The sequence below is a fragment of the Seriola dumerili genome, unplaced genomic scaffold, assembly GCF_002260705.1.
Source record: "Seriola dumerili isolate Sdu_G_001 unplaced genomic scaffold, Sdu_1.0 BDQW01000110.1, whole genome shotgun sequence".
NCBI classification, from domain to species: Eukaryota; Metazoa; Chordata; class Actinopteri; order Carangiformes; family Carangidae; genus Seriola; species Seriola dumerili.
The window spans coordinates 10,335,325-10,350,133 of record NW_019174365.1 but is presented as its reverse complement, the minus strand read 5'-3'; the positions used below and the strand labels follow the sequence as shown (position 1 = coordinate 10,350,133).

Below are 14,809 nucleotides of genomic sequence, written 5' to 3'. Positions count from 1 at the left end.
CTTTGTTTTTCTCAGTCTGCGTTAATGGGCCCCAATCGATGTGGGAGAGCCATGTTTTTTCTCCACATGTCCTGACCCTTGGGGAAACACAGGGAGGTAATGTGGGAGGGGAGAGATATTGACACACAACATCGATATCACTAGGGTTCACAAGCAGCGTCGTGGTGAAGGTAACTCCTTCTTACTTCAAGTTGAGGCCGGCTTTCGGGACTCATCAATGCGGCATCAAGGACAGAAGAAGCACAGTGTGAGTGGGCCTGAGCGTCGGTGTGGACCGTAAATTAGCAGGTAGAAACAACACAAATACTATTGTTAAGCTGATGATATTCATCAGCTCTTACCATTCTCCTCCAAAACAACCCACCTGTCCTAGACACACACAAACAGGCACACACACACACACACACACCAACACATTCACTTAAACAATGTGAGGAATGTGAGGCAGCGCAGCACTGCTGCAGAGGCAAGCACATCGCAACGCCGGCTCTCATCTGTCACCTACGGCAACCAGCCCGCCAGCCGCCATGATTCGCAGCTTAATTGGGGGAGCTGATGAGGTCTGATGAGGCCGGTACTTATTGAATTCCCCAGCCTGTTATTTAGATAATGCTGGGGAGGAGTGGCCTCCCTCATCTTTCCCATTCTCATCCATTCACTGTCCCAGCAGGGGGCTGCTGGCTAATCCACTCTTGTTTGTAATGGCTGTGCGAACTGAGGGGATTTGGACACGCTCTCCCCTCCCTAGCACACATCTAACACACTCCACTGTTGATTTTACCCCATAATGGGCCTATTTGACGAGTTAACCAGATCCCGACACCCAACTCAACCCCCTTTCTCTGTCTTTCCATCTCTTTTTTTTTTTTTTGGGAGAGGGGTATTGTTGAATAATTAGACCTTGAAGCAGTGTTCTTTCCCTTTTCTCAGCTTTTCCAAAAGCAATTACCAAACTTGAAATTTGTGGCTGCACAGTGTTCACTGGTTTATAGTTTGTGTGTGTGTGTGTGTGTGTGTGTGTGTGTGTGTGTGTGTGCATGAATGAAAAAGAGAGAAAGAGGGTGTGAAAGAAAGTGTGATGGAGAGAAAGAAAACAGTGGAGAGAAGCGGAAGTTGCCGAACAGATGGCTAAATGGCAGGACGACAAACTTTTAATTTTGTGCCTCAGACTGGCGAAGGAGATGGAGACCGTGAAGTCACAGAGGGGTGCCAGGAGTCCTGCTCAGTATGAGATGGCACATCAAAACGCATTGGAACTGATGAAAACTCTTGTGATTAATGCCTTTGCTGCACAGACGTATAAATGCTCTGAATTTCAAACGTAAAGTTTGTATGGAAAAATTCCGCATCTGGGTGGTCACACACTCATGTGTACCAGCTGCAGCGTGGAGAGGCTCGCACAAAGCAAATGTACCGAGATGAGGAGTTAATTTATGAGTAAATATCTGACAATTATCCTCATGAGCAGATATAAAAAAGTCACATAATTATAAAAACTGACTTCAACTACATGAAGTATAGAGGTATTGTCCTTCTAATGTATGCATCACACTGCATAGTGCGTGAGATCCTGCTATCCCACTTCTTTGTCTGGCAGAATGTGCATTACAATGAAACACAATAAGCTGTCAAAATCTCTGAAACACTGTTATTAAAAACGCTTGCAGTATTTTTCCTCTTCGGGAGTGCGAAGGGAAGCTAATTCTTCTTCTTCTTCTTCATTAACATATCCAACAAAACCAGCTGTAACCCTGTGACTAAAAATGGTGTCTTGTCCTGGATGAAATAAACCTTACTGACTTCCCACTGAAATTACCCTTCCATGAAATATCCAGTGCTATCGAGAAAAACAAAAGGCCAAATTTATAGATCAGGGGGCGATACTGATGGGGGGGGGGTCCGTTAAGGCAGCAACATTTAAAAGCTTACATGGAGAGGGTACAAACTGGAGTTCAGCAGGGGCACAGCGAATCAATATCAGCCCGACTTAGAAATCTGCTGTATAATCCTTGATCTCCAAGGCCATTTGCTTTGCAGCCTGAAATTGGATACACCCTGACTGCATCCCCCTCTCACACACACACCCCCACCCACCCCCAACACCACCACCACACGCACCACTGCGCCGAGGCATGTGATGCTCGCTCCACAAATAAGACATCCTGAAAAATTGATCTGGATGCATCTGTGGCAAGATTACGTCTAGGGCTAAAAGAGAGATATGACTAGCTGACGGTAATTCATAAATCTGTGTGTCTATGTGTAAGAGGATCAGGACAGGGCCTGGTGAATGGGAAAACCTGGTGGTAGTATTATCTTAACTACATCGCTGCTATCTGGAAGATGCCTGCTGCAAAGAGGCCATTAAGAAGACACCTTTTGAAATGCTAAGAGCTGTTGAACGCCAAACATTGAGAAACAGTATAATATATTCTATACTGTCGCTATGATTAACAAGGACGTAGGGAAAATAAGTCATCTTTGTTTATTTCACCTGTAAGCAACGACACCTTTCACAGTATAATACAATTTCTTTGACAAATGATTTGAGTGAAATAGAATGGAATAAAATACGAAAGAGAAGAGGAGTTTATTGCTCCACCACATCTGGAAATTTATCTTTTGCATGTCTTTATCCATTATTTACAGAGTCTGTTTTGTACCCTAAAAAGAAAACAACCTTCATCTCATCTCATCATCTTAGTTCTTTTTTTGTCATATTATTAGTACACTGCAGTTGTAAGCAGAGGCTTTCTTGTAAATTCATCCAACATATTATTTACACAGGATGGACTTCTGAGAATAGTTTACTCTCTTTTGCATGGGTGGCCTGTGTACAATATAAGTAAAGGCAGAAATCCAACATTTTGTTCACATTAAAACGGACAAAGCTGCAAAAAGGACGAGAGTGGAATGGTGTCGTAGTAAAACAGGGTCTCAAACCAGTATTAAATGAAGGGGTGAACACAACAACATGGGGATAAAGGCATCTACACTTAACTCAGATCTAAACATTGCAGGTACTGGAGTAGTCAGTGTGCCGTCGGTGTAGCTTGTGAAAACAGTGCTTTTCGAGAGCACAGATAACTAATCTTGCAACAATACAATAAAACTGGCAATATGGGGTTTCAGTCACTGATGGTCCGTGCTTGCCATTTTTGTATCTAACCTCACCTCAGACAGACATTCAAGGTCAACAACAAAGCATTTTCTCTCTGCACAGTGCAGCTGCAGTTTGATTCTGATCAGATGTCTTATAGGGACTCGTTTTCATTTGTGAAGCCACACTCGGTCAATAACTTTTTTTTTTTATAATTGATCCCCAATGTTACATGTTTATGTGGGAGTCATCTTTTACATGAATCCTCATGGTGTTTTAAAAGGCTTTAGGACCTCTCAAAACGTTTTGCTGCATGAACTATCCATGCGCCTTCTAGCAGGTGAAACAAAATAAATAAAATATTCCTCTTCAAGAGGGAAGCTACAGTAACAGCAGTTACTACTGTGTAGCAAGCAAGACACGAAAAGTGGGATTTCTAGGAAGAGTATATCCTTAGGTGCCTCTCTGCTGTTAGTGTGGGCTGCCTAATTTTTTCTATTCCCATGGTGGTATGTATTGTTAGAGTGGCAGTTGTTGGACTCTCTGAGGCCTTTAAGCTCTCTGTTTTCCCCCTATTACTTGTGCCTGGTGGGGGGACAGACAGTTGTAGAGAGATGCGGTGTGGCGCAGCAGGGGTGGTCCCCAGATACCACAGATTCATACTTTCCACCTGACGCGCAGGATAGAGAGAACAGAGAGCTGGCAATTACTAGACTTCTCTCTATATATACTGCAATCCTGGCCAGCTCTGCTCTGCTGTACTCCACTCTGAAGGCTGTCTTAGGGCCAAGCTGGAGGTAATGAAAGCAACACACTCCTAATGGACTATTGATGTGTGTGTGCTTGTGGGTGTGTGTGGATGTATGAGAGGAAGACAGAGAGAGAGAGAGTGAGAGAGGCTCAAAGAACAAAGGAAGGAAGAGGAGACTGTAAGAAATCTTTCTGTTGGCGTGTTGCTGTTTTCTGTGTCTGTCTTTTTTTTTTTGTTTTTTTTTGCTATGGCAAGAAGTGTGCATCCATGTCTGTAAAGCTGCTATAAATCATCTATATAAGCTGAGTAAAACCAGCAGAAATAAACCACAAGTGTGATCCAATAGCCACGATGTGCCGTACTGCCAGCCAAGGAAAGACAGACAGTGTCTGAGACATGAGGTCACACAAAACCAGGTGTGTTTCCATCGTCCTTCAGCTGAAACACCAGCAGGCAGCTCGCTATATAAATACACTCTTATACAGAAAAAGATGCAAATAACCCCAGGTGAGAAAAAAACACTGGCAACTCGGAGCCCATCACGTTAAGTTTCATCAAATGGAACACGTCCCACTCCAACTGGCTGTCCATTGGCAGAGCATGTAGGTGTGTACGCATTTTTTTTTTTTTTTTTTTTTTTTTTTTTTTTTTTGTGTGTTTGTGTGTGGGTGTGTGTGTTTGTGTGTGTGTCTCTTTCCCCGCTGGCAGGCAGTCGGATGAATGAATGGGCGTCCACTCCTGGAGGTCCGGTGGCGCTACAGAAATAACTCTACTGACCACAGTGACCTCTGCTTGTTCCCACACAGCTTGCGTCCTGTTCTAATGGAGGTGCGTGCTCTATTTTGGGGGCAGCAGCTAGATTTATCTCACTGCCCTCTGTGTCCTGGGACGGTGACAGTGACGTGGTCGGGTGTAACTGATGCCTGCTTTTCTTTTTTCCTTTTTTTTTTTCTTTCTTTTTTTAACCTTGCTTCCCTGACGCAAACACTCACAGGATACAATCAGTCCTGAGGTCAACTCTGGTCAGTGAGATGACCTCCCTGTACCTCACTATTTCTGTTCACTTTCAAATGTAGACAGTAAAACATACTCAAAACATGCTGCTGTAATTTATCAAACTCATGTGTTGTGATACTCGAACATAATGAAAGGTGCAGGAGATAGGGAGGAGTTGACCAGTGAACCACAGAAGGCAAGCCTGCTGAATTGCTTGCATACCTCAGAGACCTTGGAGCATGATTATCCTCCTCAGCAAACTTAATCTTCATTCTGGAGGACGGGCAGGCCGGCCGAAAGGCTATGAGCTCAGTGACCTACTGTATCTGCTGAGAGGCGGAATATTATTCTTTGCAAAAGAAATGCATTTCCTCAGGTCCTGCATTAGATTAAGTTGACTGATGGCTAAACCCTGGAATCTAGGGATCTGTGAAGATAATATGCACATTGCAAGACTTTCATTCCTGAGGTGGTGGAGAGCCCACTTAGATCTAGGCAGAAGTATGAAAAGAAAAAAACCTAAAGGTTTTTTTTCTTATGACTGTAGAGTGTGCACTCTGATTCCTGAGCTCGCCAGAATAAAATTCACAAGAATGAATAACGTCCCTCCCTCCAAAAAAACGCAACACTTTCAACAAACTACTCAGCCTGAACGGTTTTTCACTGGGCAGTGCTAGATGTTAGCAGACTCTCCTTAATAAGAATAACTAACTACTACTTACTGTACTTTCAGTGCACTTCTTTACCTGATCTTCTTGTACTTGGCCTTATTTAGTACTTACTTCAAGGTCTCCTTCTGCATTTAAGCTTTAGTGATGTCCCTCACTTGTAAGTCACGTTGGATAAAAGCGTCTGCCAAGTGAGTAAATGTAAATGTAACAGATGAACATGATTGCTATACCTGTGTGACACATACTTTAGGGCTGTGAGGCTGTTCAGACAAACAACAGATCTGTTTAAAAAAAAAAACACAGCCCCCTCATTAATTTGAATGGGAATGCTGCATTGGGTCAGCGGGGGTGCCGATGCAGAGGTCTCTGGCAAACAGCGTCATCCAACAAGGCGCTGCAGTGCCCAATCAAACGTGCTATCACACACTGGTAGATTAGACTTTAGAAAGGAGGAAAAGAAAGACAATGCCATTCTTGGAGTCACGAAGCCGGTATGTGTAAAGCCAGATCGCTTTGAAGTGAGGGAAAATATGAAATAATGTATTCTCAGTAACTAGGTGTGTTATACATTCGTGGATATTTTACATTCAACAGTATTTTTTGCAACAAGCCCAGATTGGATTTCTGACCCGAACTTGTTGCAGCTCCACTTTGACGCAAAATTTAAAAGAATGAAAAATTAAAAAGAAAGAAAAACTTTTCCATAACTGTCTGCTGTTCACCCTGAGTGAATCCACAGCATAAAAGAGGCAAACACATCAATGAACAGGCTGACAACATGTCAAAACAGAGAGGAACGGAGAAATGTTCTTCATAAGTAAAAGCAGCCTCAGGTGCTTATTTTGCTCGCACTAATATTGTGTGCACTCAGCTACATCCAGTAACATAGATGAGCATTAGGGGGAGATGAGCAGGAATGTGTGCGATGCGGAGAATAGCGAACAGAGAGGAAGGGAGGAGAGAAAGTGAGGGATGAAAGACGGCGGCGGCAATGAAGATAAGAGAGGGAGGGATGGATGAGAGAGAGTATAAAAGCAAGGACAACAAAAAAAGCGCAAGCAGAGATATGAGCAGGCCGAGAGGGAGAGAGATGGAAGGGGATCAACATGGTGGACAGCTGGGCCGGGGTCACGGGGGTCAAGCTCAGGCAGTGGTCACACAGTCAATGTCATTCTTTCATCTCGGCCGGCTGCAGTTGCAGCAACCTAAACTTTACTCAAATTTAACCTTCCAAAAACACGGGCTGATCCAACGTTCACTCCTCTCTTTTCTGCTTCCCCTACGCCCACCCATCACTTTCTTCCCCTCTCTGCCCTGTTCCATCTGCTCTCTTTTATCTCCCTCTCTTATTCCCGTCACATTTCCCCAACTCCCAATCTATTTCTTTCTATCGCACTCCTGCTATATTTCTCTCCATTACTCTCCCTCGTTATGTATCTTTTTCTCATGGTAACTCTCCTTCATTCTGTCTCTCTCCACATTAGATGTGGTTGAGTGGAGAGCAAAGTCAATCGTTCCTGCCTAAACCCCTCCAGGAGCCAGAGCTCCTCTCCTCTGCCTAAACAAACTTTGAAGCCAATCAAAGGGCTTATATTATTTTCTGTGGAAGGGGACTGCAGCAGGTGAATACTTTATATTTCAGTGACAGATCCACTCAGAGCCGCTCCTCTCTTCTCCTCCTCCTCCTCCTCCTCCTCCTCCTCCTCCTCCTCCTCTCTGCTAACTGTTGGCTCCGCTCATGACTGATACAGTTCAGTGGCAAAACAAACAAAGCGTGACAAATCCAGATTATTGTCTGTGGGCGAGATAAGGTTATAATGAGAAAGTGCAACGGGGGAAATTGATCCTTTTTCAGGAAGCTGTCTGATTTACTGGGGATGCCAATAATAACTTCCTGTGTGTCCTGCCTCTAATGGAGGGCAGGTGAAGTCTGGGGTGGGTGGGGGTTGGGGTGAATGGTTCATGCTAAGAGGACAGATTTCATTACGATGCAATATCCTGAGAAGAGCATTTGAAAGGGAGGGTTTTGTGGCTAATTATTATCCGTGGCAGTGTATATTGAAAAGCTGTCTGAATGTCATTGAGGATCATAAGCAGGGACAGAAATATGGCTAGTTTACACTGGGTGACAGCAGAGGTAAATGAATTATCAATATGTAATTGATTTGACCTTTTGTTTCCATCAAAAAAGAGGAGGGAAAACATTAGATATAAACAATTCACAGATCAGCACCCATACATGACACACAGATGCATCATGGGGAAAAAAATGTACCTTGGCGTGCTCGGAGAAGCAGCCATGTCTGAGACACACTGACAGCCAAGCCACCAATCTACTTGGCTGCACGTTAAATCTACATGCCATAGGGGAGAGAAATAGGCCTGCCGACGGGCCAGTTATTAGCCAGGGGAGTGTGGGAGGGATTGCAGAAATTAACATGGATTACTCAAGTATGACTGACAGTTTCAGAAGGGCTTTTTGTGACTTACCAAGTGATTTGGGAGTTGCCTTAATTCAGCGAGGGACGTTTTAATACCGTGGGCTGTCTCTGCTATCTTGGCACCGTTGCCTTGGTGAGGATGCCAATAGGGAGGGGATCTTTTTCTGCAACAGCACCCCCAGCAACCGCTCCCCCACCCTCAGTGCCACAGGCCTTGTGTTCTGCAAATAATCACGGGATGTGTTGTCGGACCAGCACTTGGGGTTCAGCAATGTCTGTTGGTCTATGTTGTGTTTTGTTTAAAAAAAAAAAAAAAAAAAGGGGGGGGGGGGGGGGTGTATCTTGGAAATAGCGGCCCCTGTGAAAACACTGTCTGGCATAAACCCGACAGCTGCCGTGGTCCTACAAAAGCCTGGGTGTCATCTGGATCTCTCACAGAGAATCAGAAAACTGGAAATTTGATTAGGATTTTTCAAATGCAATGACATTCATATGGGGGAGGGGCGCTTCACATGAGAAGAGCACTGCACAAGTGCACCATCAGTCTCAGTCATTTCTTCTGTATACAATATAGAAGAATACTTTGAAACTGAAAAGTTTCAAAAGACAAACAGCCAGATAAGGTTAGAGAGAGAAATGCCAGAATGCTGCAAAAAATAAAAAAATAAAAAGTAGCAGGAAAGCTTGTACATATTGCATGTTTCCGTTTGGTTCCATCTCCCAGGGCCACTGTGGCTGCTTCCTGATGTGGTTTTCATTATTTATCCAGCATCTATTGGACAATATTGGAGCCAGCTCTGAGCTGTGCTGCCATATTGGCAGCAGCACAACGGAGCGAGCAACAACAACGGAAGTGAAAAGGAAGAGGCTGCAGTGTTACTGCACATTCAGTCTGGACTGAATCCCTGTTTGCACAGTTAGACATTCACGAGAACGCTAGATTCATCAAAGTCTGGTGCTGTCATTTGGCAACACACACCACTACCTGTATCTAGCCCTTCTGAAAACACACCTTCTTGTTTACTTAGCTGTTGTTTGATTGTTGACAGTGAAATTGAGTTAAATCGCACATAGAACAGCAAGTCGCCTGAACAGAGCAGCACATACAGCGTATCACATGTTATCAATTTCTTTTCTGCCACTGCAGACACACAATATGGGATGTACATGAGATTACTCACCTGCCAAAGCCAAACAATGGCTAATGTATCTCCGGTTTGAATTAAATTTACCATAGGGTGTCATCTCTAAGCTGTTTAATGCAATGTGGGACGAAGGGCTTTAATCAGCGAGGCTCAGTGGAGCCAGCGGATTAAATCACTTTTTATCTGTGCTTCCTTTGACTTTCCCATTGCTCAGGGTTGCAGTGTAAATCATAATGCATCCCTGTTGGGCTCATTTCAGTATGGGTCATTGCTGTAGTCACATTTCATAAATTCCATTTATTTTGCGTACTGAGTAAATCCACATCCACTGAAATACAATTCTCACGTCCAACTCCAAAGCAGATCATTTCTCAGAAAGAGGTTGTTGCGTCTACATGACTGTATAGGCCTATCTATCTGTGAGTGTGTGTCGCCTAAATACTTCTAGACATACACACTGTATACATGCATATGCATTGTTGCATGCAAACACATACACAGGTGAAAACACATAAACACACCTGTGCGTACTTTGGCATACATATACTTCATCCGTGTGCCTGTACGGACATGAGTGCATGAGTTTCTATCTGTGTGCGGGTGTATGCACACTCACATCTGACAACAGCGGCAGGGAGAGCGGCTGCCGCATTGCACAGAATAGCTAAACAGCTGTAGTGCTCCATCAGGGCTATCGATCATGTCCCTCTCTCTGAATCACAATCAGACGTGGGCAGAGCAGAGCGGCTGGAGCGGGCCTCGGTGACTGGCTCGACTGCGACACACCTCTCATATCAACCAGGCTTCACCAAACAAATCTGACCTGGATAGCTGATTAAATGCATCTATATGCGAGTGTCGTAGTTGTTGTTTCTGTAGAACTTGCTGGTTTAAGTATTCATTTCAACTTCCTGGCAAGCACCACTTTTTGTTGCTGGCTGGGTTTGGTTGCTTACACAGAATACAGCAGCGTCCACCGTGTTTAAGTACAGTTACAAAGGATGTCCGATCACTACAGGTATTGACATAACTCCTAACATACTGTACATGCCCAACCTGAGTAACAGTAACATGAATTAAAAGTGCATTAAACCAGACGTCGTATCTGCCTAATACATTTAACCACTAGAAAATTAGACATGATTTCATTAAAAACTTAACAGTAAGAATAGGGAAGCTGTTTGAGTATCATTAGCTGCCATCTGCTATCATCTCCCCACACTGTATATCAACTCAACATCTCATGTAATCACAAGGAAGTTAGATGTTATTACATTAAAATTTAAACAGGAAGTGTATGTAAGCCGTCTATGGCGCCATTAGCTGCCATCTGTTAGCATCTCCACAATCTTCTCTTCTGTATGTTCCTCCTCTCTGTGTCCTTGCGTTATCTGCGACCCAGTGTTAACTTCCTGCCAACATGGTGGCTTCCTTTCTGTTTATTTTCCCATGGTCAGCTGAATTTAACAGATGACCTGGCACTTCCAGATATTCACTTCCTGGTATGGGACAGCAAGGTTACAAGTCAATATCCTTTTTGTATTGCCACTGGACACACCTGAGTAGAGGAGGACAGCTTTAACAAGACCAACCCCCATCACACACGGACACACAGACACACACACCCACACACACACACACACTCATGCACACACACCCACATCTCTTGACACAATGTGATTGAGTGGCTAAGCTGGAAATGCAGAAGCTTGTCAGATAAGGGTTTGAGATGGATCGGTGAGTGGGCTTGGTACACTGAGAGGAGTGTGTGAATTTGTATGTACATGTATGCATGCTAAAACTGCTGCCCTGTGTGCCCTGAGTGTGTGTGCTGCCAAAGCTGCTTTGTGTGTGTGTGTGTGTGTGTGTGTGTGTGTGTGTGTGTGTGTGTGTGTGCAGGTTATGTTTTAAATGCTAAATGGTGGAAAAAAGGATCCCATTAGCATTATATGGATGTTGACATTCCATTCAGGTCAAAGTTATTGGTGCGTGACTGTATTTGTGCTTATGTGGTTTGTGTGCGTGTTCGTGTCAAATCTCACACAGTGTAGTAGTCATGGCTGTCACACAAGCATACCCATACACATGCATGGACACACACACACACACACACACACACACACACACACACACACACACTCCTACTGTGGTGTGTGTGGCGGGGGCCCCCCAGGGGGTGCCGCTGTGCTGTCAAAGATGGATGGATGAAGAAGCTGCCCTGCATCACAAGGGGCTCTGGGGAAATACCACCAACATGACACACACACACACACACACACACACATACACACACACAGGCAAACACATACACACACTGACATAGACTCACTGTGTGTCAGCACACAAATACAGTAACTGCATAAATTTGAATATGCACGCATGAATCAGAACACAGAAACAAATAGGAATGTGGTGAGAACACACAACGTGCACACACACACACACACACACACACACACACACACACACACATCTGTCTATAAAGGGATAGTCACTGCCTCTGTGAGTAAGAGAAACAGCCCTAGGGTCCTCCGCACAGGAACATCTGAGTTTGATAACAGAGGAATGTCCAGGAATGTCCATTTAGCAGACAGCAAGTCAACATGGACAGTGTCAGGAGGCGGAAAAAAGAACACTTCCTCAATCCCACTGCCTCCTATGAATCGAGAATCAAAGTGAACTTTTATCTATGAGTATTCATGAATAACATCTAAGGGACCGCAACTTTAACAATTTTTTTTATTGGGTTTTGCCTTATAAATTCATTTCTGAGATCTGGAAACGAGCCGTCATAGCTAAAAAAGAATTCAGACTGGGCAAGAAACATGGGTAATCAGACCATTCTGCAGATTTGAAAAAATTCCCTCCAACTTGTGAGCACAGTTTTGATGTGGTAAGAGGGATTTTCCAGGGACATTGTGTGTTCACTACTCGATTCACTCACAAATGATGTGGTTTAGATAATCTAGATAAACTGTTGGCATGTTTACAACTTGCCTGATCATCTAACTGCTTGTGTTTCTTGCTCCATCAGACTTTGTTGTAACATTTCACCAGGTTCCCAGATCTCATCAATCAGTTTAGTCAGCCCAGTGTCATTAAAAACTATAGAAATAACGGTAAAAATGCAAAAAGATTCACAAATTGCAACCGCACAAGGAACAATAATAGCTTTCGGCAACACCAATCGTATGCGTACATACTCAGGCGTACAATAAGGGGGAAGGGGAGATTTGATGGACCCTTTAGGAGGGACCACAGCAGCACCAGACCAGAGCAGACCTTGTAAACTTAACCATTCTTAATTCCACAGAAGGATTTCCTCGATCAGGGCAGTAAATCTCCATGCTTGGCACAAGCCTGAACAATCCATTAACAATAATAAAGCGTGAGCGGCCGGGAGATGGACCCTTAAAGGGGAAGGTCAGCCTGATATTACAGCTTTAAAGGTTTCCTATTACGGCTCAACTTCAATATAACCACTCACCTTGCCTTTAATGGCCGCTGGCTATGCAGTGGCTGAGCATATATGGAGATTCTAAATCCAGTCTCTTTCAGATATTACTGGATAGTGGACAGCGATTTATGGGTCTGGTTCTGTGCCGCTGGTTGGAGGTGTGAGCATTGTTAATAAAATTGCCCCGGGGGTGAAGGAGATCTCCTCGGTATCGCCCTGTCTGGCCCGCACGTCCTGCTGGGACGCACAGGAGGCTTCAAGCGCTGCAGCACCTGGCCACAAAATTGCTTAGGCAGCATTTTTCGTCTTCATCCTGGCCCTTCCCTCTCTGAGTCTCTCTCTTTCATATCTTTACTCTCCTTCCACCTCACGTTTCTTTTTGCTGCCAACGCTTGTCACCCTTACTCCCTTAGTGACTTACACTGTTTCCAACATTTCCAATTCTTTGTCTCCTTGTGTTTCAAACTTTTGGGACAGGGATGCCACTCTGGACGCTGAATACAAGACAAATTTCTGCACTAGCACACAATGTGGCACTATCTTGTCTCTACATCTGTTTCCATTTTGTGACACTTTCTTTCACCCTCTTTTCTCTGCCACTTCTCTCCTTAGCCAGCTTGTTCCACTGTCTAGGGTGACTGCAGAAAAGAGAGATAGGAAGGAGAAAGGACACAGCAACAGAGAGCAGGAGCAGGAGAGGAAAGAGGGGAGAGTGCAAGCTCTTAAGTAGATTGCAAAGAACAGCACAGAGGCATGAGTGTGAATATTAAGCGGGTTTTCTCCTGCCCGAGAAGTTCCAGCCTGCAGCAGCAGCAGCAGCAGCAGCACCAGGGAGGGAGAGAGATGGTGACAGAGAAAGAGAGAGAGCAAGAGGGGGGGGGGGGCAGGAGAGACCTATAGAACTGTCAGCTATCCAGCCATAGTAAGACAGCTACCTTCAGGTGTCAGAAACAACGGTGTACACAATCTATCAAGCTGTCCAGCAGATCTGAGATGAGAAATTACCATAATTGAATTAGAAAAGGAGGTTTCTCATTGCAAAGGTGATGATTTTCCAAGAAAGAAAGGGAAGGGGTGACGCGAGAGTAATGTAAAGCAAAGGAGAGGAGACTCACCTGGAATGCCTGGCGGAGTTTTCAGGTATTTCCCATTGAAATGCTGTATCACTACTTCACATTTCTCTGTGGACTCCATCCTGCAACAAAAAGGGATACGTAAGGTTTAATTTAAAAATATTTAAAGCAAAGGTTGAAACCCACATTACATAGCTGTAAAAAAAAATATATATATTTTTTTTACCTCTTTGCTAAATTATGACACATAAGGAAAATATTGCCCCTGATGACACATTTGCCACAATAAGGAGTCACTGACTAGACTGTGTCCTGCTGGCTGGTTATTATCATTCTGTTCATTCCAAAAAATCCAATGAGACTATCCAGAGTCTGTCTGTCTATCTGCTGGTGAACGCCACTGTCTGCATGAGTCAGAAGTTCATAATGAAATTCAGCGTTTGCAGGGAATGAGTTGTTACACAGCCTCTCCCCATGCCTAATAGAAAAGAAAAATGATAGAAAGACGGAGCGAAGAGGCCAAATGGATGCAGGGATGCAGAGGAGTAAGGAGAACAAGGGGTATAAGAAGGTGTGGGGAGGTAGACGAGACTGAATCTCAGAGAGGGAGAGAGAAGCTGCCTGACTGGAGCCACTGGATCAAATGCTGTGCAGGCCAAGCAGCTGACCAGGAGGAGGGCTCTGATCTCTCACATCACAAGCTCACACACACTAATATCCATACACACATCACATCAAAACATGTACATAAGTATATCAAACACATTTAAAATGAACAAATGTACTGCATGTACTTTCACCCTTGAGGGGATTTGAGTTACACTATCTGCCATCTTAAATCTAACTCGTAACCTTTAACAATGTACATTTTAAACGTATACATAACCCACACACACACACACATACACGCACATGCACGCACCCACCCACGCACGCACGCACACACACACACACACACCTGTCTCATTTTAATAAAGGAGCAGTTATGATAACATATGATAACTGTGAATATAATGCTGATTTACCACAAGTTATTTACATCAAAAGCACTTACATATCTAATAAATTTCCTTACAACTGATCATATTTTGACTTTTAAGTCTTGCAGGGACATTTAAGTCATAAAGTCAAATAAAAACATCAGTCAAAGACTATGATTTTTTTTTTCTCTATGC

At 44.0% G+C, this 14,809-nt stretch overlaps 1 protein-coding gene across 5 annotated transcripts in view; it reads right to left on the bottom strand.

The window, feature by feature from the left end:
- The window catches only part of LOC111223252 (RNA-binding motif, single-stranded-interacting protein 3), a 270,217-nt gene that overhangs the window by 50,454 nt on the left and 204,954 nt on the right, over positions 1–14,809 (bottom strand). For all 5 annotated transcript variants that reach the window (XM_022747322.1, XM_022747323.1, XM_022747325.1 and 2 more), the window contains one exon: positions 13,677–13,756. In XM_022747322.1, coding sequence (XP_022603043.1) covers positions 13,677–13,756 — 80 coding nt within the window. The remainder of the gene's footprint in view (positions 1–13,676; positions 13,757–14,809) is intronic.